General features: G+C 45.3%; 1 protein-coding gene and 1 pseudogene across 1 annotated transcript in view; both read left to right on the top strand.

Annotated features, from left to right (window-relative positions):
• The window catches only part of Ngef (neuronal guanine nucleotide exchange factor), a 96,794-nt gene that overhangs the window by 25,722 nt on the left and 46,474 nt on the right, over positions 1-24,598 (top strand). The window contains exons 2-3 of the mRNA XM_021174300.3: positions 4,447-4,772; positions 9,748-9,862. Coding sequence (XP_021029959.1) covers positions 4,520-4,772; positions 9,748-9,862 — 368 coding nt within the window. The 5' untranslated portion in view covers positions 4,447-4,519. The remainder of the gene's footprint in view (positions 1-4,446; positions 4,773-9,747; positions 9,863-24,598) is intronic.
• LOC110303273 (heterogeneous nuclear ribonucleoprotein A3 pseudogene) lies at positions 5,844-6,942 on the top strand (annotated as a pseudogene).

The following is a 24,598-nucleotide window of genomic DNA, read 5'->3' as shown; positions in this document are numbered from 1 at the left end:
CTCTCTCTCTCTCTCTCTCTCTCTCTCTCTCTCTCTCTCTCTCTCTCTCTCTCTCTCTCTCTCTCTCTCCCCTCTCTATCTTTTGGTTTTTCGAGACAGGGTTTCTCTGTATAGCCCTGGCTGTCCTGGAACTCACTTTGTAGACCAGGCTGGAAATCCAGAAATCTGCCTGCCTCTGCCTCCCAAGTGCTGGGATTAAAGGCGTGCGCCACTATGCCTGGCTTAGCTCCCATCTCTTAGAGGAACTGGCTGGAATAGCTTTTGATCTACCTCTGGTCCTTGCCATTGTAGGAGCAGCCATTGTGGCATCTCAGCTTTCCTAGGTCATAGATCTAGCCAGAAGATGCTGTAGAGCATAAGACTCACCCCCACCCCCCACCTATCTCCATCTACTCCCACCCAACCCCCACAGACACAGTCTCCTGGACAAAAAACTGAAACCTGACTTGGCCAATGTTAAGGCAACTGGATGTGGAGATTTGAACCCAAGTCCTGGCATAAAGTCCTGAGGGAGTCCACATGTCCATAACAGCATGCAGTGAATACTGATGACCAGCAGTGACCAGACAATGGTGGACATATTTGAAAATATGGACCAACAGGATGAAGAGGTCACTCATCATCACCTAGCTTTACCTCCATGGCTATCAGGGAAAGACACCCAGGAGGGAACCTTTGCCATGGATACCAGGGCTCTGATGGGATGCAAGGGAGCTCACTGGGAAAAGGAACTGTGTGCTGATGGGGTATCCCATGAGCTGTGCACATTGGTCAACTCATAAAATACAGTCTAAACGCAGTCTACTTTTACTCTATGCAAATCTGTAAAAATCTCTATTCAATTTGTAAAACTGCAGCTTAAAATGACATATAAGCCACTTTTCTCTCTCTGTGACAAAATACCCGGAGCTTAACTTAAGGGAGGAAGAGAAGTCAAGACAGCAGATGTGAGCGTGAGGCAGCTGGATGGTCACAGGGCATCCATAGTCAGGAAGCAGGAAGCAATGGATGCTGGCCCGTAGCTCGGTTTCTCCTTTTTACTCAGCCCATGAATGTTGTTGCCTCTATTTAGGGTGAGACTAACATTAATCTGATCTAGATAACCCCTCACAGACACCCAGAGGTCTGCCTCCCCTGTGAGCCTGGCACGCTGAGAGCTGAGATCTGCCATAGCCCTGATGTTACTATCACGTGGTGACAATTGCTAGGGACTAAGTAAGTGCAGTCAGATACCCAACTTGCAGCAATCCCTGGAAGAACCACTGTGAGATGAGACAGGCCTGGGGAGGAAGTTAGGTCATTGAAACACTCCTTTAAAGGGAATGTTGGGGTCCAGGTCCCTTCTGGGCTTTTCCCTCCACCTTCCGTGAGGTGAGCAATTTCCTTCCCAAGTGCTCATGCCACAATGTGCTGATTCATTGCACAGTTAATCCACTATGGATTCAAATTTCTAGATTTATGAACCAAAGAGATCCTTTTTTTTTTAGATAGGGTCTCATTATGTGTATCCCTGGCTCCTCTGGAACCTAACTTGCCATATAAACCATTCTAGCCTTGAACTCACAAAAACCTGCCTGCCTCTCAGATGCTGGAATTAAATGTGTGCACCACCACACCCAGCTGGTATAAGGACTTGATCTCTGTTATTTTGTCATAGCAACAAAAATCAAACTGATACAATTGTAAGAATAATGACCTTGAAGTCAAAATGCCCATGTTAGGGCTTCAGGATCCTGCCCGATCAGAGAAGAAAGATGACGACACCTAGGTAGTCAGTCCTGCTATGGTCTCTCTTTAACCTGACACCCTGAAACCCACATGGTCCAACCCAAAACTGCCCCCACCCACATCTCTGACAGGCCTCACCATCCTGTCACCCTGGCCACCAGCATCAGAGCTCTGGCTGTGTTTTCCCCATAAGTCCTCATCCCAGGTATCGACCTGCCACACCGTGCCGCACCTTTACCTGGTCACTGTGCCACTAGACATCAAATCCTGATATCTGCTGGATCCGTCGCTTCAAGGACCTACAAAATTCAGAATGGCTTCTGCTGTACGGCACCTAGACACACCTCCTCTGTCCCCGGGGGTCCCCTTCTGCTTGGCTCAGATCCAGCTTTGCATGGAGCACAGAGCCTCAGCGGAGGAGTTGGGGTGGGAGGAGAGGCAGTGCAGACCGGAGGAGAAGAGAGATGTCAGGATAGGTGGGTACCACTGAATCCTCACATGTCCCCATGCAGCCGCTCCTCCTGAGGAAATCTCGGATCCACCAAGTCCCTGCCTTCTATTTAGCTCTGGTTTTCATCCCAGCCCTCCATTTCTGCTCCCAGAGGACAGAGAGGCCCAGTTGCTCCGGATTCACTGATTCCTGTCTCCCTGTCCCTGCAGCCTGAGTGCATAGTCTCCACTACAGAACCCCGGCAGGGTCCCCTGCTCATCTGACTCAGACAGATGCTTTACTCACTCACTCTAGTTCTTGTCCGTGGCTCAGGGATGCTTTAGCTTTTTACTACAGTCACAGCCTCTGTTGACCCAGGCTGAACTTGATGCTACAGGAATCATCCCTTGGCATGATTTCAGAATGGCTTCTGCTGTACGGCACCTAGACACACCTCCTCTGTCCCCGGGGGTCCCCTTCTGCTTGGCTCAGATCCAGCTTTGCATGGAGCACAGAGCCTCAGCGGAGGAGTTGGGGTGGGAGGATTGGGGTTCCTCAACACGTTGATAAGTGTCATCCCTTCTGGGAACTCCTCTAAGTGATGGAACATGAATGGTCTGACCTTAGTGTGGTCTTTTAGCCACTGCAACAACCTTCTCTGGACACCTGAGGTAGCCGCATTACACTTTGCTAGATGGGGACCTCACAGTATTTTCCTGGGTCAAGAAATGATGGGTTCTAGGGTAGTCAGGGCTATGTAGAGAGAGACCTATCTCAAAAATAGATAAATAATAAATAAATTTTAAAATAATCCAAGCCAAGCATAGTGGTGTCCATCTTTAACCCCAGCACTTGGGAGGTAGAGGAAGGCAGATGTCTGTGAGTTCAAGGACAGCCTGATTTACATTACAAGTTCCAGGCCAGCCACATACAGAGTGAGACCCTATATTGAAAACAAAACAAACAAAACAAAACAAGCAAAAATGAAATGGCAACCACAGTGGAAGGGGCAGCCCCCAGCCTCCTGGCTACCCGCAGGTGGCATGCCAATGCCTGGCTGTGTTGCTCTGAAGTAGGTCCTTCTTCAGCGAGTCCCTGCCTCTTAAGCCCCCATGCAGCTTGCATCTGCTTGGCTATGTGTAGACATGACTGTTCACGGAATGCAAGCAGACCTGCAGGCAGGTAGGGGAGAATGTGCTGTCCCTCTGCATGTGACTCCAGTATGTGGGTTCCAGGCTTCAAACCTTGCCTTGGACAAACCCATTCTCTATCTCCAGGGAACCCCTGGCTCAGCTGCTGTCTCAAGCATAAGGTGTGCAGTTGGGCTAGAGAGAGCGACTGGGTAAGAAAGAGTGTGTGGGCGGGTCCTGTGTACTGTTCCTACTGTCCCTGTTTTATAGAACAAGGTGTGAGACTGCTTAAGTGTTCCTGAGTCTCTGACTCACACAGAATGCAATGGCAGCTCTGACCCATGACCCAGCAAACAGCTCCTGCATACACAGCTTCTGTGCATGACTTTGGTACCCATAAAGTCTCCATGGCTTCACCACCCAGGACATTGCCCCACCAGTGTGGTACCCATTCTCAAAAGATGCCCTCAGGTCCCTCACTACCTCAGATCCCCATCCTGGAAGGAGGTCCACGTCCAGAGGGAGCTGGCTTTAACTGTATAGTCCTGAGTCACTCTACTGAATCTCCCTTTTCCTGTTACAAGTGTCTTAGTTTGAATATGTTAGACAGTTGCCCTGTTTGACTCCAGCCCATGGGATGAAGCTTCTTATAGAGAGGCCACTAGGCCAGCTGGACCTGGCCACCACATGATGGAAGGGCTCTGTCCTTGAGGAGTTCAACTTTGCTCAGACATAAAGGGACTCTTGGGAGACATCGCAATGCCAGCACTTCCCCTGGCCCTACGCCTGCCTTCCTGCATCTGCCCAACTGTCCCCTCCATCTGCTCTCCCACAGTTCTCTTGCTTTCTGGTGCTCTCTGTGGTGTCTAGAGTTATTCAGGAAATATTTACTTGCAAGTTAGTTACACAAACCACTTTAAGCGTTCTCCTTAGAGCTCTGCCTATGATTGGGACAAGCAAGCATCAATTACACAATGATACATGACTGCTTCCAAATGAGCGGTTTGCGCCATGATTCTTATTGGTGAGGATGCAATTGCCGGGGTGTGCAGATTATCCCAAATCTCATCAAACCGGAGTGGAAAAGGATTCTATGCTCTGAATGGACCGCTTAGCCCAATGACTCTAACTGATAACTGTTCTCTGTCTATTCTAAAGCACTGAAAACTGATGAAGTCAGAGAGGTTGCTGACCCCAGCAGTCCTGCTGAGAAACCATTAAGTCCATTGCCATGGAGACCAAAAACTGGGGGAAACCTCAGAGGAAATCAGAGAGCAGCTCACGGAAAAGCAATCCTGGCCCAGCTGAGATGAGGCCTGCGTTACCTCCGGAGAACAGGAAGGCACCCGAGACTGGCGAGGAGACTCAAAACGAAGAACCCCGCCGCCTCTTCCCAATCCAGAGGCATTCCCTCTTCAATCGTGCTGTGAGACACAGGCACAAGGCCAGGAGCATGTCTGAGCGGAAAGCCAGTGACCAAGCAGGTCAGTAGCAGGGACACCCATCACCTGAGTTCTTGATGCTTAGAGTCTCATTGGAAATGGTCAGGGATGGATCCAGCAAGGAGGAGCACTTGCAGTCATTATCTAAAGTATTCACCTTCCCAAAGTCTGACAACATGTCCTCTTCTATATATATAGAATATATACATATATACATATATATATGTGTGTGTATATAAAATATATATACATCTATATATACACACATATACATATATATGTATATATGTATATATATTCTAGTAAGAAGTTGGCATTGTCCACATCCTGGGTCATTTGGGCACACAAATATTTTCTATTCTGTTCCTGTGAATGTGGGATGGCTTCCCAAAGCCTAAGCATGACAACTATCCTCAGAAAGTGTGCTATCCCTAGTGTGTTAGAGATACAACTCAGCTTCAGGACCAGAGGCTTTGGTGATTATTCAAAAATATTCATTAAACTCTGTATTGGGTACTTTGCAGCCTGAAGCCATACTACTCCCAATACACATAACATTAAAGTATACAGATGTGCACACACACAAGCACATACACACACATGAGAACTGAGCAGCCCAAAGTAAATATAATATATATCTATCAATATGTCATGTTATATCTTCCAGTGGTCATATTTTTAAAAGTACAAAGAGGGAGGGACTAGAGAGATGCTCAGTGATTAAGAGCACTTGCTGCTCTTACAGACGACCAGGGTTCAGTTCCCTGCATCTACATGGTAGGTTACAACCATCCATAACTCCAGATCCATGAAACATGGCACCCTTTTCTGACCCTTGTGGGCACCAGGCACCCGTGCGGTGTGCATGCATAGATGCAAGCCAAATACCCATACACATAAAATGAAATAAATAAATCCAAAAGACTTTTAATGGCAAAGAAGTAAATAGTTTATTGTAGTAGTGTATCTTACTAAATATAATAACACTTCCAAAATACTATTCCTATACTTACAGTTAATAATCAGTATAAGATTTATCAGTGATAAAATAAAACGCTCTTCCTCTCGGTCCCATATTGAACTCGAGTTGGAAGAGGCGAGTCCGGCCTCAAAATGGAGGGCCATGATCCAAAGGAACCAGAGCAGCTGAGGAAGCTGTTTATTGGTGGTCTGAGCTTTGAAACCACAGATGAGAGCTTAAGAGAACATTTTGAGAAATGGGGCGCACTTACAGACTGTGTGGTAATGAGAGATCCCCAAACAAAACGTTCCAGAGGCTTTGGTTTTGTGACCTACTCTTGTGATGAAGAGGTGGATGCTGCAATGTGTGCTCGGCCACACAAGGTTGATGGGCGTGTGGTGGAACCAAAGAGAGCTGTTTCTAGAGAGGATTCTGTAAAGCCTGGTGCCCATTTAACGGTGAAGAAAACTTTTGTTGGTGGTATTAAAGAGGATACGGAAGAATATAACCTGAGAGACTACTTTGAAAAGTATGGCAAGATTGAAGCCATAGAGGTTATGGAAGACAGGCAGAGTGGGAAAAAGAGAGGATTTGATTTTGTAACCTTTGATGATCATGACACAGTTGATAAAATTGTTGTTCAGAAATACCACACTATTCATGGGCATAATTGTGAAGTGAAAAGGGCCCTTTCTAAACAAGAGATGCAGTCTGCTGGATCACAGAGAGGTCATGGAGGTGGATCTGGCAACTTTATGGGTCGTGGAGGAAACTTTGGTCGTGGAGGAAACTTTGGTGGAAGAGGTGGCTATGGTGGTGGAGGTGGTGGCAGCAGAGGTAGTTATGGAGGTGGTGATGGTAGATATAATGGATTTGGAGGTGATGGTGGAAACTATGGTGGTGGTCCTGGTTACAGCAGTGGAGGAGGTTATGGAGGTGGTGGACCAGGCTATGGAAATCAGGGTGGTGGATGTGGTGGTGGAGGAGGAGGCTATGATGGTTACAATGAAGGAGGAAATTTTGGTGGTGGAAACTATAATGACTTTGGAAATTATAGTGGACAGCAACAATCAAATTATGGACCCATGAAGGGAGGCAGTTTTGGTGGAAAAAGCTCAGGCAGTCCCTATGGTGGTGGCTATGGATCTGGAGGTGGAAGTGGTGGGTATGGTAGCAGAAGGTTTTAAAATAAAACAGAAACGGCTACAGTTCTTAGCAGGAGAGAGAGCGAGGAGTTGTCAGGAAAGCTGCAGGTTATTTTGACACAGTCGTCCCAAATGCATTAGAGGAACTGTAAAAATCTGCCACAGAAGGAACGATGATCCATAGGATGATCCATAGTCAGAAAAGTTACTGCAGCTTAAACAGGAAACCCTTCTTGTTCAGGGCTGTCATAGCCACAGTTTGCAAAAAGTGCAGCTATTGATTAATGCAATGTAGTGTCAATTAGATGTACATTCCTGAGGTCTTTTATCTGTTATAGCTTTTTCTTTTTCTTTTTCTTTTTCTTTTCATTACATCAGGTATATTGCCCTGTAAATTGTGGTAGTGGTACCAGGAATAAAAAATTAAGGAATTTTTAACTTTTCAATATTTGTGTAGTTCAGTTTTTCTACATTTTAATACAGAAACTTTAACAAAATGCAGCTTTGAAGGTGTTTCCTTGTGAGTTAACACATGAAGAAGATCGTTGTTAATTACTATTTTGTATGGATTTTGCTAAAGTTAACTGTAAAGAAACACCTACTGTCTTGCAGTTTAAGGGGAATCTATTCTCCCCATTTCCAAAACGATGCTGAATGGGCGCTGACATGTGGAGAGAATAGATATTTGTATGTTTGCAACGTGTGTTTTAGATAATTAGAATTGGGAAATAAAAATAGCATATTTGTGAATTTAATAGCATTAAGATTACCTTCAAATGAAAAAGATCTCAAAAGTTAAAAAATAAACCTAAAAGACTTTTAATGGCAAAGAAATGAATAGTTTATTGTGTCTTATTAAAATAATAACACTTCTAAAATATAATATTATACCTATACCTACATATACCTACAGTTAATTAGTATAACATTCATCAATGATAAAGTATATATATATATATATATACATATATATATACAAACATGTATATATATATATATTCACACACATATAATATATATGCATATGGACTACAGAATGAGTGTATTCATTCACACGTCTGTAATCCTAGACTAGGCAGGAGGACTGAGGGTTCGAGACAAGCCTGACTACGCAGTGAAACCTGTCTTTAAAAAGTAACTTAAGCAGTGAGCTGCTTTAGGTCCTTTGCGTACACTGTCTTTGAAACTTGTCGAGTGTTTTATAGCGCAGCCCTTTGTGTTAACTTGCCAAATCATCACTGGAAATAAATACTCGATCTGGATTTAGATCTCATAAAATGTACAGTCAAAAAAGTAAATTTACATACCCAAATTGTTCCAAATATTCTTAGAAGTTTCCCAATCATCGAACCGCGGCTCGGTTTGCACGTTTGGGTTTAAATTAAGCTGAATGAAATGGAAAATGCATTTCTACCACCACACCGTCCATATCTTAAGTATGCGAGGGCTTCATGTGGAAAGTGGCTGCCCTATTGGACAGAGCAGGGGTGCGGGACACAGAAAAATACACGTAGCTGCCAGATCTGGGGCCACAGGGGTCTTTCTGTGGTGGGAGAAAAGGTAGGTATACTCATCTGCTCTCCATTGTGATAAAACACTCAAGATTGATCAACTGGAAGGAAGAAAAGTGTGTTTGGGCTCATAGCTGCAAGAAGGTTCAGTCCAGGATCATCGGGATCCACTGTTTTGGTCAGAGATGAGGCTGGGTATTTAGATGGTGGTGAAAAAGTCCAGTGAAGGAGAGTAAAGAAGAGGGTGTCTGAGGGAGAGGGAGAGAGGGAGGGTCTAAGAAAAGGTAAGCTATATCCTGAGGAGATTGCCCAATGACTGGCTTCTTCCCCAGGCCCCACCTCCATCTGCTTGCACCAGCTCCCAATAGCGCCACCAGCTGGAGATAAAGGTTTTAACATATGAGACTCCTGGAACATCCCATCCAAATCCTGAGTGTGGCACGGGGCTGTGTTCGAGATGAGGGTGGAGAGGGAAACAAGTGAATCAGAAGAGCGTTTGTAGCTTCCCTGAAGCAAATCTGAGGGTACAAAATGGAGAATGAGAGCAGGGTCACCTCCTTCCCTGTCACCAACACTGCCACTGGTGCTCAGTCCATAAATGAATCAGTCTCATTAGATATAGGTAATGGTTAATCAGATTCTTCACTCCTTTCTGGAGTCAACTATCCATAGCCACCTGAGGTTCCCTGACCCAGGATCCATAGGGAGTCACGTGTCTGCTTCACTGCACAAGTTAGGGAGGGGACTAGGAGCAAATAACATGCCCTGGCCACCAGGGTTCTCTGATCTGTGTCCTAAGGACAAAAGACAGCACACACTCTGGGTTCACCACATGCAAATTGGAACTCGAAGGCACAGGACTTTTCCCCTCATTTCATCTGCGGAACATGTGCCCCTTGCGAATCTCACGGCAGCAGCTGCCTCACCTGCTCACTGGGGTGATGTGACATTCTAGTTCTGGTGTGATTACCCATGGATTAGGACTCAGAGGTTGAGATTAGGTGTGAAGAGTTTGACAAGCTAAAGACGAGTTTGTCCAGAAGTGAGCTCACATTGGAAGCTTTGAGAGCCAGTAAACCTTAGCCAGGCTTGCATGTGAGCTTGCTATTATATTTTCAATACCTCCTTCCCCCTTTCCTCCCTTCCCCCTTCTGTGTTTGTGTATATATATATATATATATATGAAGTTGCTGGTATCATAGTTATCAGCTCCATTGCAGTGACATCCCAGGTCATCAAATACAGCACAAGGCATAGCAAATATCTCTTTGGGAAGCGAGAAGCGTAGTTACCCCCCACTCTACCTTCTTTTCAGGATAACAGAACTGTCAGTCATAGATTTGCCTGAAAAGGGGGAGTTGCATATTTTCTAACTTGCTCCATTTTTTTTAATGCCACAGATTTGCCAAAAATGGGGAAATCTGTAAATGAACGGTTGGCCTTCAATCTGCCCCAGGGGAGATTGCCTCCCTGGAGAACACCAGCCCAGAGGGACACAGGAGCACAGGAAGCCAGGTGAGCCACGTTTGGGACTGAAAGGCATGGTAGGCATCTGTACCACCAAATCTTCTCAGAGCTACAGGATGTCGCTTGTCATTTAGTCATTTTGTTTTGATTTGAGGCAGGGTCTCATATATTCCAGGCTGGCCTCAGAAACCACTATAAGCCAGAGGTGAGGTTGGGGGAAGCGGGGGGGGGGGGGTGCGCGCACATGCCCATCCAGGTATCGGCTTGGGTGTAAGCAATTCTCAGAAGTTTGTCTTACTTACAAGGCAAGCAAGCACTTTTGGTTGCAAGATATTTGATCACACTGTGAACTCTGAAATTGTGTTATTTACTGGAAAAACGTATTTCTAGTTGTGGTATGGCTCAGCCCTTAGCACACACCTTTAATCCCTCTGGCTGGAACACTGACTCACCCTTAGTACAACACACCTTTAATCCCAAACAAAGAAGGTACAGCTAATTTATAGAAGGAAGCACCCATGTTTGAAAGTGATATCTAATTAAATGACAGAGTGACAAATCAGAGAGAGATTTGACAGAATAGGATCTGCCCAACTCTTACGAGAAGAGAGAGGAAAGGGAAGCTACTTAAGAGAGCAGTGCAGAGAGAAGCAGGCAGGCAGTATAACCAGGAAAGTTATACAGAAACAGGTTGAAAAGAGAACAACAAGCTAGACACAGGTGAAGACAGAACGAGCCAGAGAATGAGAAGGAGCCAGGTGGTTAGAACAGATTGCTAGAGTTAGTTTGAGGCCAAGCAGAGCAATTCAGGATAGGCCAAGAGAAGCCAGATGAAGTCAATCAGCTTGGTGAAAAGTTTGAGCCAGAAGAGCTGAGCAGAACCAGCCAGCCAGAGCTCAGAAAGAACAAGAAAGGGTGATCTTATTCAGCAGCAAGTCTCAGGCTGAAAACGCTCTAGGCCTAGATTAGATGGTACGGAGGCTACAGCTTCCAGGACTAGGCCTAGGTTAGCAGACTGAGGCAGACTGAGACTAAGCCTCGGAGACAACAATTACATCAGGAGAGTAAAAGTTACACTTACAGATTTTACCTGCTGAACCATGACCGGGACTCTGGATCCTCATGTCTCCATCTCTCTAGTGCTGAGATTCCAGATGTGCACCACCACATCTGGTGCTGAGGAACAAACCCAGGGCTCCTGGGTGCTAGATGAACACTGTGGCCCAAGCTATGCTCACAGCTGCTTGTCTTACTTGTCTAACAGTGACTTGGTGGCTTGTGTTTTTTCAATCCACAATTTCCTTTTGTAAAAACTATCTATTCTCCCACAATATAGGAATTTGGGGATGTTATGTTCACCAAGGAGTGGAAAAGGAAGCGTATGGTGCCACTACCTTAGAGAGGTTTTAATAAATTGCACATGTGCACATGTGGTGGGTCTTTTTCCTGTGCACTTTATGCTTGTTTTCCCTCCATAAGACAGATCTTCCTATTTGATTTTTTCTTGTCTATTCATTTTATCACAAACCCCTGTGTTCTAAATGGTTTTCTACACATGTATGGAACAGCCAGCTATACTGTGTGCTGTAGTGTAATGGGATTTCAGTATTTTCGCCTATCAGTTAGAATTTAATTTTGCTACTTGTCTTAGACAGAGTTTCTATTGGTGTGATGAAACACCATGACCAAAAGCAAGTTGGGAAGGAAAGGGTTTATTGGCTTATGCTTCCAGATCACTCTTCACCATCAAAGGAAGTCAGGACAGGAACTCAAGCAGGGCAGGAACCAGGAAGCAGGAGCTGATCATAGGCCATGGAGGGATGCTGCATACCGGCTTGTTCACCCTGATTTCTTACAGAACTCAGGACCACCAGCCGAGGGACGGGCACCATTCACAACAGGCTGTGTCCTCCCTCATTGATCACTAATTAATGCCCTACAGGCTTGCCTGCAGTCAGATCTCATGGGAAGGTTTTCTTAGTCACAGTTCCTTTTTCACAGTGGGTACCTTTGTGGTTCCTATGTAAAAGCAGCCTGAAGATCATGTCGGAAGTTCCTTCAGGGACCTAGGTTCTTTCTAGCATCCCACTCTGTCATCTTTTAAAATGACTGCCAGAGCTCCGTCACATCACAGCTACAGTTCAGGAGGGAAAATGGGAGGGATGAGTGGTTGATGTTAACTCTCTGCCTCTCTGTCTAAGTGGATTCCTTGAAGGCTGACCAGCTGACACTACTTGCATCTCATTGGCTAAAACCACATTGCAAAGGCCGTTGGGAAAGGAGTTGTTCCATGCCAAATCCGATTCTCTCCCTCTACGCACTGGCTCTCACTCTAAAGCATTGCAGTTTCTTGGCACCGCCCTAATTTGTATCTCCGTGCTGACTATGAGGTTGAGTGTCATTTCCACGCATTTCCTGGTTCTCCACTGACTTTCTATTGGGTGGTGGCCATTCAGGTCATTTTCCCATTGCTTGTGTATTTATTTTTACATTTGTAGTTCTTTATATGTCAAAAACAAAAACCCATGGCCAAACCAAAAATGGTGCTCGTGTGTCTGTAATCCCAGGACTCAGGACAGGAGGATCAGGGTGGATTCAGGGCCACTTAAGCCTACATGGCGAGGTCCAAGACAGTCTGGGCTACAGAGCAAGACCTGGCTCAAAAAATCCAAAATAAATCAGAACGTTCCTATCCCAAGATGTACACTGCAAATATTTCTACCCATGTATCATAATTTCCTACATTATAGTGAGCATAGATTTTTAATTTTGCTGACATTAACTTATCAATGGTGTTCTCTTAAGGCTCACTGTTGTGTTTGCTATTCATCAAATACCTAACTTCCATAGACATTCATACCTCAAGTTCTGCCTCTCTGTCTCTCAGTCCATATGGCCACCCAGCTGCCTTAGCGCCATTTATATGAACGGCCTTCAGCTCCTGTCAGTGAGTGATATCTGTGCCTTGTCTTTTTATTTATTTATTTTTCTTTTCCTTTCTTTTCTTTTCTTTTTTTCTTTCTTTCACTTTTTTTTTTTTTTTTGAGACATTGGTCTCACTATGTAACCATGCTAGCCTTGAATTCACTACATAGTCTAGCTTGACCTTGAACTCATGACATTCCTGCTTCAGCCTCCTAAGCGCTGGGGTTGCAAGCATGAGCCACTGTGGCCAATTTGTTGATTTAAAAAAAAAAAGCTCCACACTATGTGCATATGGGTGGGTTTATCTCTAGACTTCTCATTGGTCTTGTTGACTACCTTGTGCCAGAACCACACTGTCTTCAATTCTGTAGCTTTGTGCTTAAAATCTAGTAGTGTGAGCCCTCCTACATCATTCTTTTTAAAGACAGGCCTGACTATTTTAAGTTTTGTGTTCCCATATAAATTTTAGAATCAGGATGTCAATTGCTACTCTCAAAAATATGCGGTTGAAATTGCATTACCCTTACAGAGAAATCTGGGGATCCTTGGCTCCTTCAATTTTTCAGTCCATGAATATACCCCAACTTATTTAGTTGGCTGCATCCCGACTCTGTTCAGATGCTTTGAAAACTAAGCCAGTGTTGATTTGTAGGTCTAGGATGCGTTTTATACAGATTTTTAATTCTCATATGTGTTATGCATATATGCATGTGTGTTCTGGAGTTTATGTGTGTTGTTCATGTGTGTGACTATAGGTGTGTGTACTACGGTGTTCCTGTGGCGATCAGAGGATCAACTGGGGTGTCCTCGCTTTCTATGTAAGCTGTGCTAGCTGGCCTGCTCACTGGCTTACAGTGATGGCTTACAGCAAGCTTGCAAGGATTCTCCTGTCTCTGCCTCCCACCTCACCATGGAAACACTGGGATCACAGATGTGCACAACTGTGTCTAGCTTTACATGGACTCTAGGGACCTCAACTCAGGTCCTGGAGCTTTCGTGGAAGGTGTTTTACCCACGGAGCCATCTCCCCAGCCTGGATGTATACATATTTTAATTAAATTTCTTGCTTTTTTAAAAAATATTATTTTATACACTAGTGTTTTCTATGTCTGTTTTTAAAGTGTTTATTGATGAACAAAACACATTGGTAGTGCATAAAGATACAGTCATCTTGTCAGATGGAGAGAAGTGGTGAACTCTTACACAGATGGGGAGAAGTGGTGAACTCTTACACGTTCACCTGGTGTTCCATGATAGTGACAGATTTGCTTATTATATTTTTTTTATGTCACTGTCTTAGTTAGGGTTGCTATTGCTGTGACAAAACACCATGACCTAAAAGCAAGTTGGAGAGGAGAGGGTCTGTTTAGCCTATATTTCCACATGGCTGTCATCACCAAAGGAAGACGGGGCAGGAACCTGGAGACAGGAGCTGATGCAGAGGCCATGGAGTGGTGCTACTTACTGGCTTGCTTCCCCTGGCTTGCTCAGTCTGCTTTCCTATAGAACCCAGAGCCACCAGCCCAGGGATGGCTCCACCCACAGTGGTCTGGGTCCTCCCCTACCGACTGATCAATTGATCAATTGATCGCTAGTTGAGAATTTGCCCTACAGCTGGATCTCATGGAAGCATTTCCTCAACAGAGGCTCTTCCTCTTAATGACTCTAGCTTGTGTCAAGTTTTCTATGCTCTGAATCTTACCCTCTGTCTCCTTTCTCTTGTTTTTCGGGACTCTTTAAAGCTCTTGTTTTTCCTGACATATAGCACAGTCAAGTAAATCCTCAACAGCAATAATAGCCATGGTAGACATCTTTGCTCATTCCCTGCCACAAATCAGAAACCTATTCAGACTCACTCAAGCAATTAATTATAGAAAGATCCCAAAGAATCTAAGTCTAAAAAACGAAGCCTATTTTCATAGGAACTGGAGCAGCATCAGGAATCAGAAACACCCAGTCAGTTTCTCTGGGGCCCTTCCCTCTTGCTTCTCTTGTGAACTGCTCTGTTCTCCTCATTCTCTTTGTACAACTGGGAATTCTTCTCCATTTGCCCATAACGTAAATGGCAGCCCTTGCCAAGTTAACCTTTCACCCTGACCTTTGAAGGAAGAGAAATCGGTTGTCCACCTTTGGGTCAGGTATCTACCTCTATGCTGATTAGGTAAAGGAACAGGAGAGAGGATTAATGGGCCATCCCCATGTCATCAGTAAGCCCCCAGGGGTCTACAAGACACAAGGATAGGGGCTAAAGAGATGGCTTGGTGGTTAAGAGATGTTCTTGCATCATCAGGTAACCACACACGTATGATATATATATATATATATATATATATATATATATATATATATATATTACACACACATATATATATATTCACACCAATACACATTGAAATAAATCTTGAAAGAAAAAAAAAAGTCAGGGAGAACCAGGCAACCCTTGGATATCTAGTGTTATCTGTTAGGGTTTGGATCTCACACGAGAGAATACTAAAGGATGAATAATACTAAACGCATAAAGTAAAAACCCACAGATTGAGGTAGGGACAGCAGGGACTCCTGGCTGCAGGTTAGAGGACTAGTTGGCTAGGTTAGAGGACTAGGGTCTTCAGAATGGCTGCAAGAACCACAGGCCTTTAGTCTCTGAAAACTTGGGGGTAGGGTTGCTGATAAGAGGCATGCATCCCTTTATGATCAGTACCTACCCACGAGGTTCTAGAATTGTCTGCAGCTCAGCCAATTACGGAGCACGCTTCCATGTACTGAGTTACAGTGATGCTGGGTGAGGTGATCAGAAGGAAGCACAGTCAGGGCAGAACACTGCACCTTACAGAGAGACACTGGGATGGTGCTTCATTTGCTGAGCTAACTGTAACACATCATTATTAGAATCGGTGTTGTGTGACTTTCCCCAGGGAGTGTATTTCTATTAACCGTAGAAACAGAGGGCAAAGGTAGATCAAAGCAATGATTCTGCCAGGTCCAGTGCAGTGATCCAATGGGTCTCCTGGGGTTACTTACAGGAGCATGGGTCAGGAGTTACTTGCAAGAACACAAGAGCATCAGGCAAGGACAGCACAGAAAATCCTATCCCAGCATGGGCGAACAACTCACAAAACTGCATTGCCGGAGTGCCCCATGCAAGATTCAGGCAGCTACACCACCAAAGGCTCCTCTCCTCTCCTCCTCCTCCTCGTTCCTGCCAGCTCCCAGCCATGGTTTATTGCTTATGTAACTTGACTAGGTGGAGTCAAGTTCCGTGACTAACATCTACTGATCCATCTCAAACACAACCACTGCCATGAATTCTCTAGCACCACTAAAGACTCCAGTGTGGTACTGTGAGTCTGAATTTCTGAAGCTGGACAAGGACCAGGTTCCATATTGGAAACTGTTTCCATGGAAACACACAAATGGCACAAACAGTTACTCTGGGGGCAGCTTGTTCATCAGTGCTTGCTCCAGTTGTTGCTACAAGAGAGTCTTACAGTAACAAAGTTTCTTAAAATAAAACACAACAAAAGTGTAAGCAAGCCCAGAGACTTAAGAAGTAGTAGTAACTAATTGTAGCAATGTGGCCACTTTTTTTTTTTTTTAAGATTCCTTTTCCAGTCAGTAAAGTGGACCAGAGGTGGGGGATTAGGAAGACTGTAGGGAGTAGGGACTGGGTATCAAGTTTTAAAAGACAAGCAATTTTGGACAAGGGTCAAATATTTCAAGATGCTAAGAAATGGTTGTTTATTTCCTTGGACTCTCTCATGGTATGACAGTTATTTTTTTTCAGCCATGTGTAAGTCTTTGCATCTTTTGGAGAGACACCCTGGAATATTTCAGATGGGACAAAATGATGTCCAACATTTGCTCCAAAATAATGCAGGCTGAGGGAGCAGTGGGAGGAGCAGAGATAAAACACAGACCTTGATCAGGGAGGGCTGTTGGGGCCTGGGTTGCATGTCTGAGACGTTCCTCATAGTTCTCTGTCTACTTGAGTGTGATTGAAAAATCTCCATAGTAAAAAGTTTGAGTTTTTTTTTTAATTAGGTTCATATTGAAAGCTTTTTAAATTGTTGTTTATTTGTTTATTAGTCATTCTGGACTAGAACTGGTGGGTGCTCAGGGCACTAAGCTACATGCCACATTCTAAAGCTTATTTGGAAAACAAAAACCAAAAACCAAAACTTAAAACTTCAAAAAGAAAAACAAATGGTGCAATTTTTTTCAGAGAAGCTGCCCAGGTCATGGATTCCGTAATGTCTGATTTCCCATGGAGCCCATAACCACCAGTTCAGGGTTGGCACCACCCACAATAGCTTAGGCCCTTCCCCATAAATCACTAAGAAAATGCCCTACAGTTTAGCCTACAGCCAGATCTTATGGAGGCATTTTCTTAATTGAGGTTCTCTCCTCTAGATGACTTTAGCTTATATCAGGTTGACATAAACTATCCAGCACAGAGGACTTGCTAGCCTATGCCTTATAGCTCACATTTCTACTGCCAACTGATGTGACAGTGACCATTTGTTTAGCAAGGGACATACAAACCAGCCTTCTCCGTGTCCACATGGGAAGCAGCTGAGTTCCCCCCACAGGCTGCCCCTTTCTGTGACCCTCCAGCAAAGCATCAGGAGATTCCAGACCCTCAGCTGTGGAGACTGAAGGGAGGGTGGTTTCACCTATGAACGTCTATTTTTACACAGTCTGTGACTTACATTCCACAGCCTGAGATGCTAATTTCATATCCTTTTGACAGCTGTGTCTTCTTTGCAGAATTTCTAATCTTTTCCCCCCCTCTTCCTGATGTTGAAGAGACATGCTTGCCCTTCCCCACAAGGCCTTAGAGATGTGGGCTTTAAAAGGTCACGCACCTCTCTCAAGTGTGACCCTAGAGGTGAATGAGTTTCTCTGGCCATCTGTACCTTCAGCCAGGTGTGGTAGGGGAACAGACAGGGGCTGAGAACTGCAACAACTCTAATGGAAAGTCCTGGAAGGCACAGTCCATGGCCTCACTCATCCCCTTTGCCATGTAGTAATACTTACACAGGCTGGGCAGAAGCTCCGTGGTAAATACTGCATAAAGTGGGAGTGCTAGAGCAACCCTGTAACCCCAGCACTCCAGAGGCAGGAGAGGGAGCAAGAGTTCAAGGTCATCCCAGACTGCATAGCAACTCAGAGGCCAAAAGCAAGCTGGCCAGTGGTGTCACTTGCCTTTAATCCCAGCATTCAGGAGGCAAAGGCAGGTGGATCTCTGTGAGTTTGAGGCCAGCCTGATCTACAGATTGAGATTCAGGACAGCTAAGGGCTCCCGGAGATGTGCTAAGAAGTCACAGTAACAAATCTGTCCTTTAAACAGTTAGAAAGGTGCTGGGCTCAACAAGGCATCCTGCTCCAAGTGCAAAGCCTCCAAATAATCATAGAAAACACAAGATCTCAATGTGAGCAAAGTGGCTTTCCCTATTGCTGTGTTCAAGTACCAGACAAAAGCAGCTTAAAGAAGTGTTTCCTTGGCCGCAGTAGAGGGGATACGGTCCATGGGAAAAGCAGGAGCTTGAGACAGCTCATACTGTGTCTGCAGTCATGTAGTAGACAAGTGTGTCTCACAACCTAGAAAGCTCAACTCACTTTCTAGGTTGGTTTGTTTGTTTAGTCCAAGACCCCAGCCTAAGGAATGGTTCTGCCCACAGGGGAGGGTCTTCCTACTCCAAGTAACCAAATCTAGATAATGCCTCATGGACATGACCAGAGGGTTGTCTACCAGGAGATTGTAGGTTCTGTCAAGATGGCAATCAATGTTAACCACCACACATACACATGAAGGAAACCTCATATACCTTGGAGCAAATGCAGAACCAAAACTGGAGTCTTTTCTCCAGCCCTGGCCCGATTGCCCTCAGTGGGTTTCAGGGATATGAAGAATTCAATCCTACATCTTAAACTTCTATAAAGACATTCATGTCAATAGCAACAGTTAAGTATCTTTCAGTTTAAAGGAAAGACTGCATGCCAACCCTCCTCTGGTTTTAATTTCTTAGCATGTTAGTTGTGGAGCAGAAGACTCAAATCAAAGCTATTTGAACACCATCAGGATTCAATATGCTACTCCTTTGTCAAAGGCAAGTTCGAGGCAATTGATCACTGATCCAACACTTTGCAACAAGAAGATGGCAGGCTCAGAGAACAGAATAGTTAGCTAGACGTGGTGGTGCACGCCTTTAATGTCATCACTCAGGAGGCAGAGGCAGAGGCAGAGGCAGAGGCAGAGGCAGAGGCAGAGGCAGAGGCAGAGGCAGAGGCAGAGGCAGAGGCAGAGGCAGAGGCAGAGGCAGAGGCAGAGGCAGAGGCAGAGGCAGAGGCAGAGGCAGAGGCAGAGGCAGAGGCAGAGGCAGAGGCAGAGGCAGAGGCATGCAGATATCTATGAGACTTCAAGGCCAGCCTCGTCTACAAAGTGAGTTTCAGGACAGCCAGGGGAGTTGGGGGAGGGGGTACGGGGACAGCCAAAAGCATTTCCCAGTAGGAATGGTGTTGTGAGGGTAAAGAGGCTGAGCACAGGTTCCATATTCAGAGAACCCATTGTTTTTTACCTGTCCATATTGAGAATGGAAATTCCAGGAAAAGTTATACCAAAAACAAACAAACAAAAAAACCCCTCAAACCCACAAATAAATAAGCAAACAACAACAAAACAAACAAAAGGCAGGTGAGCCCCACTGATGGAAAAAGTTTGCGACTTTGAAAGTATTATCAGTGTTCTGAGGGATTGAAAAAAGCATGTTCTTGTCAAAGGTCTTAACCATATCGCAGTGCTCAGTCAATAATGAAGTCCTGAAGCCAGAATAGCCAGAATCTCCATCGTCAGATGGCACAGCTCTTACATATGCTTCATAAATCTGGGAATTATAAGCACACTTCTGGCTCTTATTGGTGTCCCTCTGGCTGTTTTTATTGTCAGTTTGACTTTTTAAAAGGGCCTTATGTAGCTCAGGATAGGTTTAAGTTCAGTATGTCGCTAAGGATGACCCACTGTTTGCAGGACATATGTAGGACAGACATTAATTTCCAGTGTCTTCCTTAATGTCCCTCCATTGTCTCTCAATAAACTAGAGCTTTCTAACTCAGCCAGATGTCAGGAACCCTTCTGTCACTGTGTCCTTCCCCTCCCCACATACACTAGTATTCTAGGTATATCTGGTGCACCCAACTCTTTTAGGGGTTCTGGAGGATTGAACTCAAGTTCTTATGCTTGCTCAGCAAGCACCTAACTAAGCCATCTTGTCAGCCCTTCTTGCTGTTGATTTTGTTTGTGTGTGTGAGATAGGGTCCCACTATGCAATCTTGCTTGGTCTGGAACTCCCTGTGTAGATCCGGCTGGCCTTGAGCTCATAGACATCCACCTGCCTCTGCCTTGGATTAAAGATGTACGCCACCATGACCAGCTAGTAGCCATATTTTTAAAGACCTGCCCATACCACCAGGCAAACAAGCTTAAGACTTTAGCCCCACTCTCTTACTGCCTCCCCTCCCCTAGAGCCCCGCTAAGGCCCTTCAAGGCTTCATAGCCCATGTCTTGAGGAACTTGGGTCCTTGTCCTATGCTGTACCAGGCATCTGGGCTACATATAGGAACCAGATCATTCCCCCCTTTCCTCCAGTCTTCTCCTCTTGTGGAAGTGTGGACAAGGAGCTATGTTTCCAGCTTTGTGCCCCCAGCCTGTGGTGAGAGACCCATGAAACACTGACACTCAGAGTCCCTAGGGCCACATTCTTCTTGTAGCACAAGAACCCATGGGAGACTTCCTTAGTTCACCTTTGACTAATGTCTTGGGATTGCTGCCCTGTGTTAGAGATTTGGGAGAGTGCTGTAGAGACCAAAAGGAGCAACAAACATGGCCTGCAGCATCCTGGGGAGTTCCAGGACTCAGCCTGCACACTGCGCCCTGAGGGGGAATATGACCTCTTCCCATTTCTTCTTTTCTCTCTGACTGGAGTAATTGGTGCTGTCAGTCCTGGATCCCGACACTGCCCGTCATGCAATTGTCAAACCTCTAAATTAAGACCTTGACTCTGCGGCATAGAATAATAACATGCTCTATTTTGGCTGAGTTTAATGACCGTGCCAAGATTCAAGTCTTGCCAGGTTGCAAGGTCACGTGGATGCCAGAAAGCCTGCCTTGCCCTGGCCTGGAGAGAGCTAATTGTGTATAAGAAAAAGAAATGAGATTGTGCTCCACTCAAGACAGACCATCAAATAGCAGGTGGCTGGTTTTCAGAGAACTGTAGGAGGGACCTGGCACGCCCAGCTCAGCTTACAACTCTCCTGAGCAGGTTAGAGACAGCCTGCTCCTTGGAGTCTTCGCAAGTTGCCCTCATTACCTTTCTAGCAAAAACTAAATCATGCAGAAGCCCAATTCAGCTTGACCCACAGGGGCCTCGAAGCCTAGTATTCACACCCAAGAGCAGCCGACCATAAAACTGGATGGAGTTTAGTGACTGTTGTAATAACAGCAAGACCTGAAAGATATCAATCCTGGCTAACTCTGCAAGGCAGTGTGTGTGTGTGTGTCTTTCTCATGGCAGCCCAGGAAAGGCCTTGTTGGTGGTGAAGAAGGCTGAGATGGCAGAGACTTCCTGCCAAAGGCAGGCACATGAACTTGGAAGAGGAGCCTGAAGAGCCTTCCAGCAGCTTGCCCACAAGCTTGTGAGAGACTGAACCACTGGCTTCATGGTCCGCAGAAGCCAATGAAGAGAATAAATGCAAACTTTTGGGCTATTTTTATGGTGATCAATAAACAATATATTGGCAGTATTTTCTAGAAATTAGAAATAGAAGGCAGGCTGAAGAGATGGCTCAGTGGGTAAGGGCACTGACTCCTCTTCTGAAGGTTCAAATCCCAGCAACCACATGGTGGCTCACAACCACCCATAATGAGATCTGACACCCTCTTCTGGTGCATCTAAAGTCAGCTACAGTGTACTTATGTATAATAATAAATAAATCTTTGGCTTGGAGCAAGCGGGGACTGAGCAAGCGGAGTTGACCTGAGCGAGCAGGGCCAACCAGAGTGAGCGGGGCCGACTGGAGTGAGCAGAGGTCCTAAAAATTCAATTCCCAGCAACGACATGAGGGCTCACAACCATCTGTACAGCCACAGTGTAGTCATATCCATAAAATAAATGAATCTTTGGAAAGAAAAGAAATAGAAGGAGATTCTTCATAAGCAAATGATGCTGAGCACTGTAGCTCTCCGAGCTCCGCTCTTCCTGGTCCCTGTCAATGGGATCCCTGCAGTTGACTGTCTTCACAGCCCTTAGACTAGCTTGCTGTCAACAGTCCATATCCTCAAACCAGGTGGGAATGAACCCTCAGGGGTAGTCTGTGCTTTCCTGGGAGCAGCTAAGACTAGGCCTTCAAGATGGCGTCCAAGCAAGGCTTCTTTCTCCCTGTGCCTGCTTCCGTACCTTCATAGGCTTTTAGAAGCTCTGCCTTAGTGAATCTCTTGTACCTGGGCCTCACAGGAATCTGACTCGAGACACACCTGTATTGGACTCTGCCTCCTTAAAATTAAAAAAAGAAAAAGTGCATTATCAGGTTCTGAAAGCTGTTCTTTCATTCTCATAACTCGCAAAGATGATTCTTGGACCAAGAAAACAGAAGCAGATAAATTCAAATATGTAGTTGATCCAATTATTTTTCCAAAAGCATTTGCCAGGCTACTAAGATGGGTAGCCACAAAACAAAAATCTTTTTGTTTTGTTTTTGTTTTTCTTTTTTTTGTAATTAATTAATTTATTTATTATATGTGTGTATGCTGTAGCTATCTTCAGACACTCCAGAAGAGGGCATCAGATTTTTGTTACGGATGGTTGTGAGCCACCATGTGGTTGCTGGGATTTGAACTCAGGACCTTTGGAAGATAACCGCTGAGCCATCTCACCAGCCCTGTTTTTGGTTTTCTTTCTTTTTTTCCTTTCTTTCTTTTTTCCTTCCTTCCTTCCTTCCTTCCTTCCTTCCTTCCTTCCTTCCTTCCTTCCTTTCTTTCTTTCTTTCTTTCTTTCTTTCTTTCTTTCTTTCTTTCTTTCTTTCTTTCTTTCTTTCCTTCTTCCCCCCCCCCCCAAGACAGTGTTTCTCTGTGTAGCCCTGGCTGTCCTGGAACTCACTCTGTAGACCAGGCTGGCCTTGAACTCAGAGATCCACCTGCCTCTGCCTCCCAGTGCTGGGATTAAGGGCATGTGCCACCACACCCAACTAAACAAAGCAAATTCTTTAGTGGCCTTTCCAGAAGGGCCTGGGAGAACCATCAGCCACTCTCAGAATCTGACTCTTGGGCCTAGGGATAGTGAGTGGGCTTCCCAGGTCAATCACAGCCACATGCAAGGCCTGAAGCCTGACCTGCTGGGGCATCACAATAGTCATTTGGTTAATAATAACGTCATCCCTGAGCTGCCAGCAGTGTAAAGTCAGCTGTGGCCCCTTCCGTGTTCCTCTGAAGCATGTTGACTCAATCACATATTCATGGGGGAAAAAAAAGGCAGACCAGAGGAGGTCTAGTTTTGATAACAACAGTTTCGGATCACACAGGCTCTGGCAGTCTCCCTAATCCTGTCACTGGACCTGTGATGACTCAACAGAGGTCTCTGCAACTCAGCTGCCTTGCCAGCACAGAAGAAAGGGCTGGACCACAAGACCTATGGGGTACCCTTCTCTCCAGTTTTCACCCTCAGGACAAGTGGGGGTGCGATAAAGAATGGATACTACACAGCTGGACCTCAGCCCACATTCAGCACACACCAAGCAACTCCTATCGTTGCCTTTTCCTTTATTATGTTTCTGTCTGTCTGTCTGTCTGTCTGTCTGTCAGTCAGTCAGTTTATCTGAGACAAGACCTTGCTGTGCAGCTATGTAGCTCAGGCTGGCCTTGAACTTGTGACGTTTCTGCCCCAGCCTCCCAGGTGCTGGCAGAACAGCCATGTGCCACCATACCTGGCCCTCTTTGTTCTCTTGATTCACAGAGTCTTAGAAGCTAGTTCCTTTCCAGGAAGTGGGTCATGTTAAAAATGTATGTAAAATATTCATGGAAACAGCACAACACACTGTGTTTACAAACCCGTCAGAAAAACATAAACATCCAAAGCTTGAAACCAGAAAAAGACATGAAAAGATTATTCACCAGGCTACAAACCAGCTTCAGGAGTAGAGAAAAAAAAAAAGCAAGACATTGATTTCATTGAGCAAACTAGCACTTCAGAGACAAAGCTCTGATACCGGAAAGAGCACTGTGGAGAGACTAGAGATTAGGTACAAACTGTCTAGAGCTGCCCGAGGTCTGAATGTAGAAAAGCATTAAGAACTGCTCCTAATCTTCGACTAAGAGGCCGTGGAGATGAAGTGCTCAGAGGCCAGATGTGGAGGCTCAGCCCTGAGAGGCTCCATTTGACCCAGTTGTTCACCGTGAGCACCCACTATGGGAGGCTTTGTACTGCACTACTGACTTAGCAGAGAATCGAGGGGACAGGAAGCAGCCCTGCTTCATGGGGCCCATGTTCCAGTGAGCACTAGTACCCAGAGCTCCTGAGTCTGCTGGGAACTAGGCAAAGCTCTTCACCCTTCATCCCTGAACCCTCTGCATGGCAGTGCTTACTGCTTGACTGGAGGTGAGGCCTCTACACCAGAGGTGCCATTCCTTTATTCAGACCTCTAACCCCAGCTTTGACTTTTTTTTTTTTTAAATCTTCAGCCTTGCTTCAATAGTTTTTTTTTTTTTAAGATTTATTTATTTTATTATATGTAAGTACACTGTAGCTGTCTTCAGACACTCCAGAAGAGGGCGCCAGATCTCGTTACGGATGGTTGTTAGCCACCATGTGG

Source organism: Mus caroli, unplaced genomic scaffold, assembly GCF_978045245.1.
Source record: "Mus caroli unplaced genomic scaffold, Mus_caroli_1 scaffold_1, whole genome shotgun sequence".
NCBI lineage: Eukaryota > Metazoa > Chordata > Mammalia > Rodentia > Muridae > Mus > Mus caroli.
Note: the sequence above shows the minus strand (reverse complement) of the source record. Positions and strands in the feature narration are given on the sequence as shown.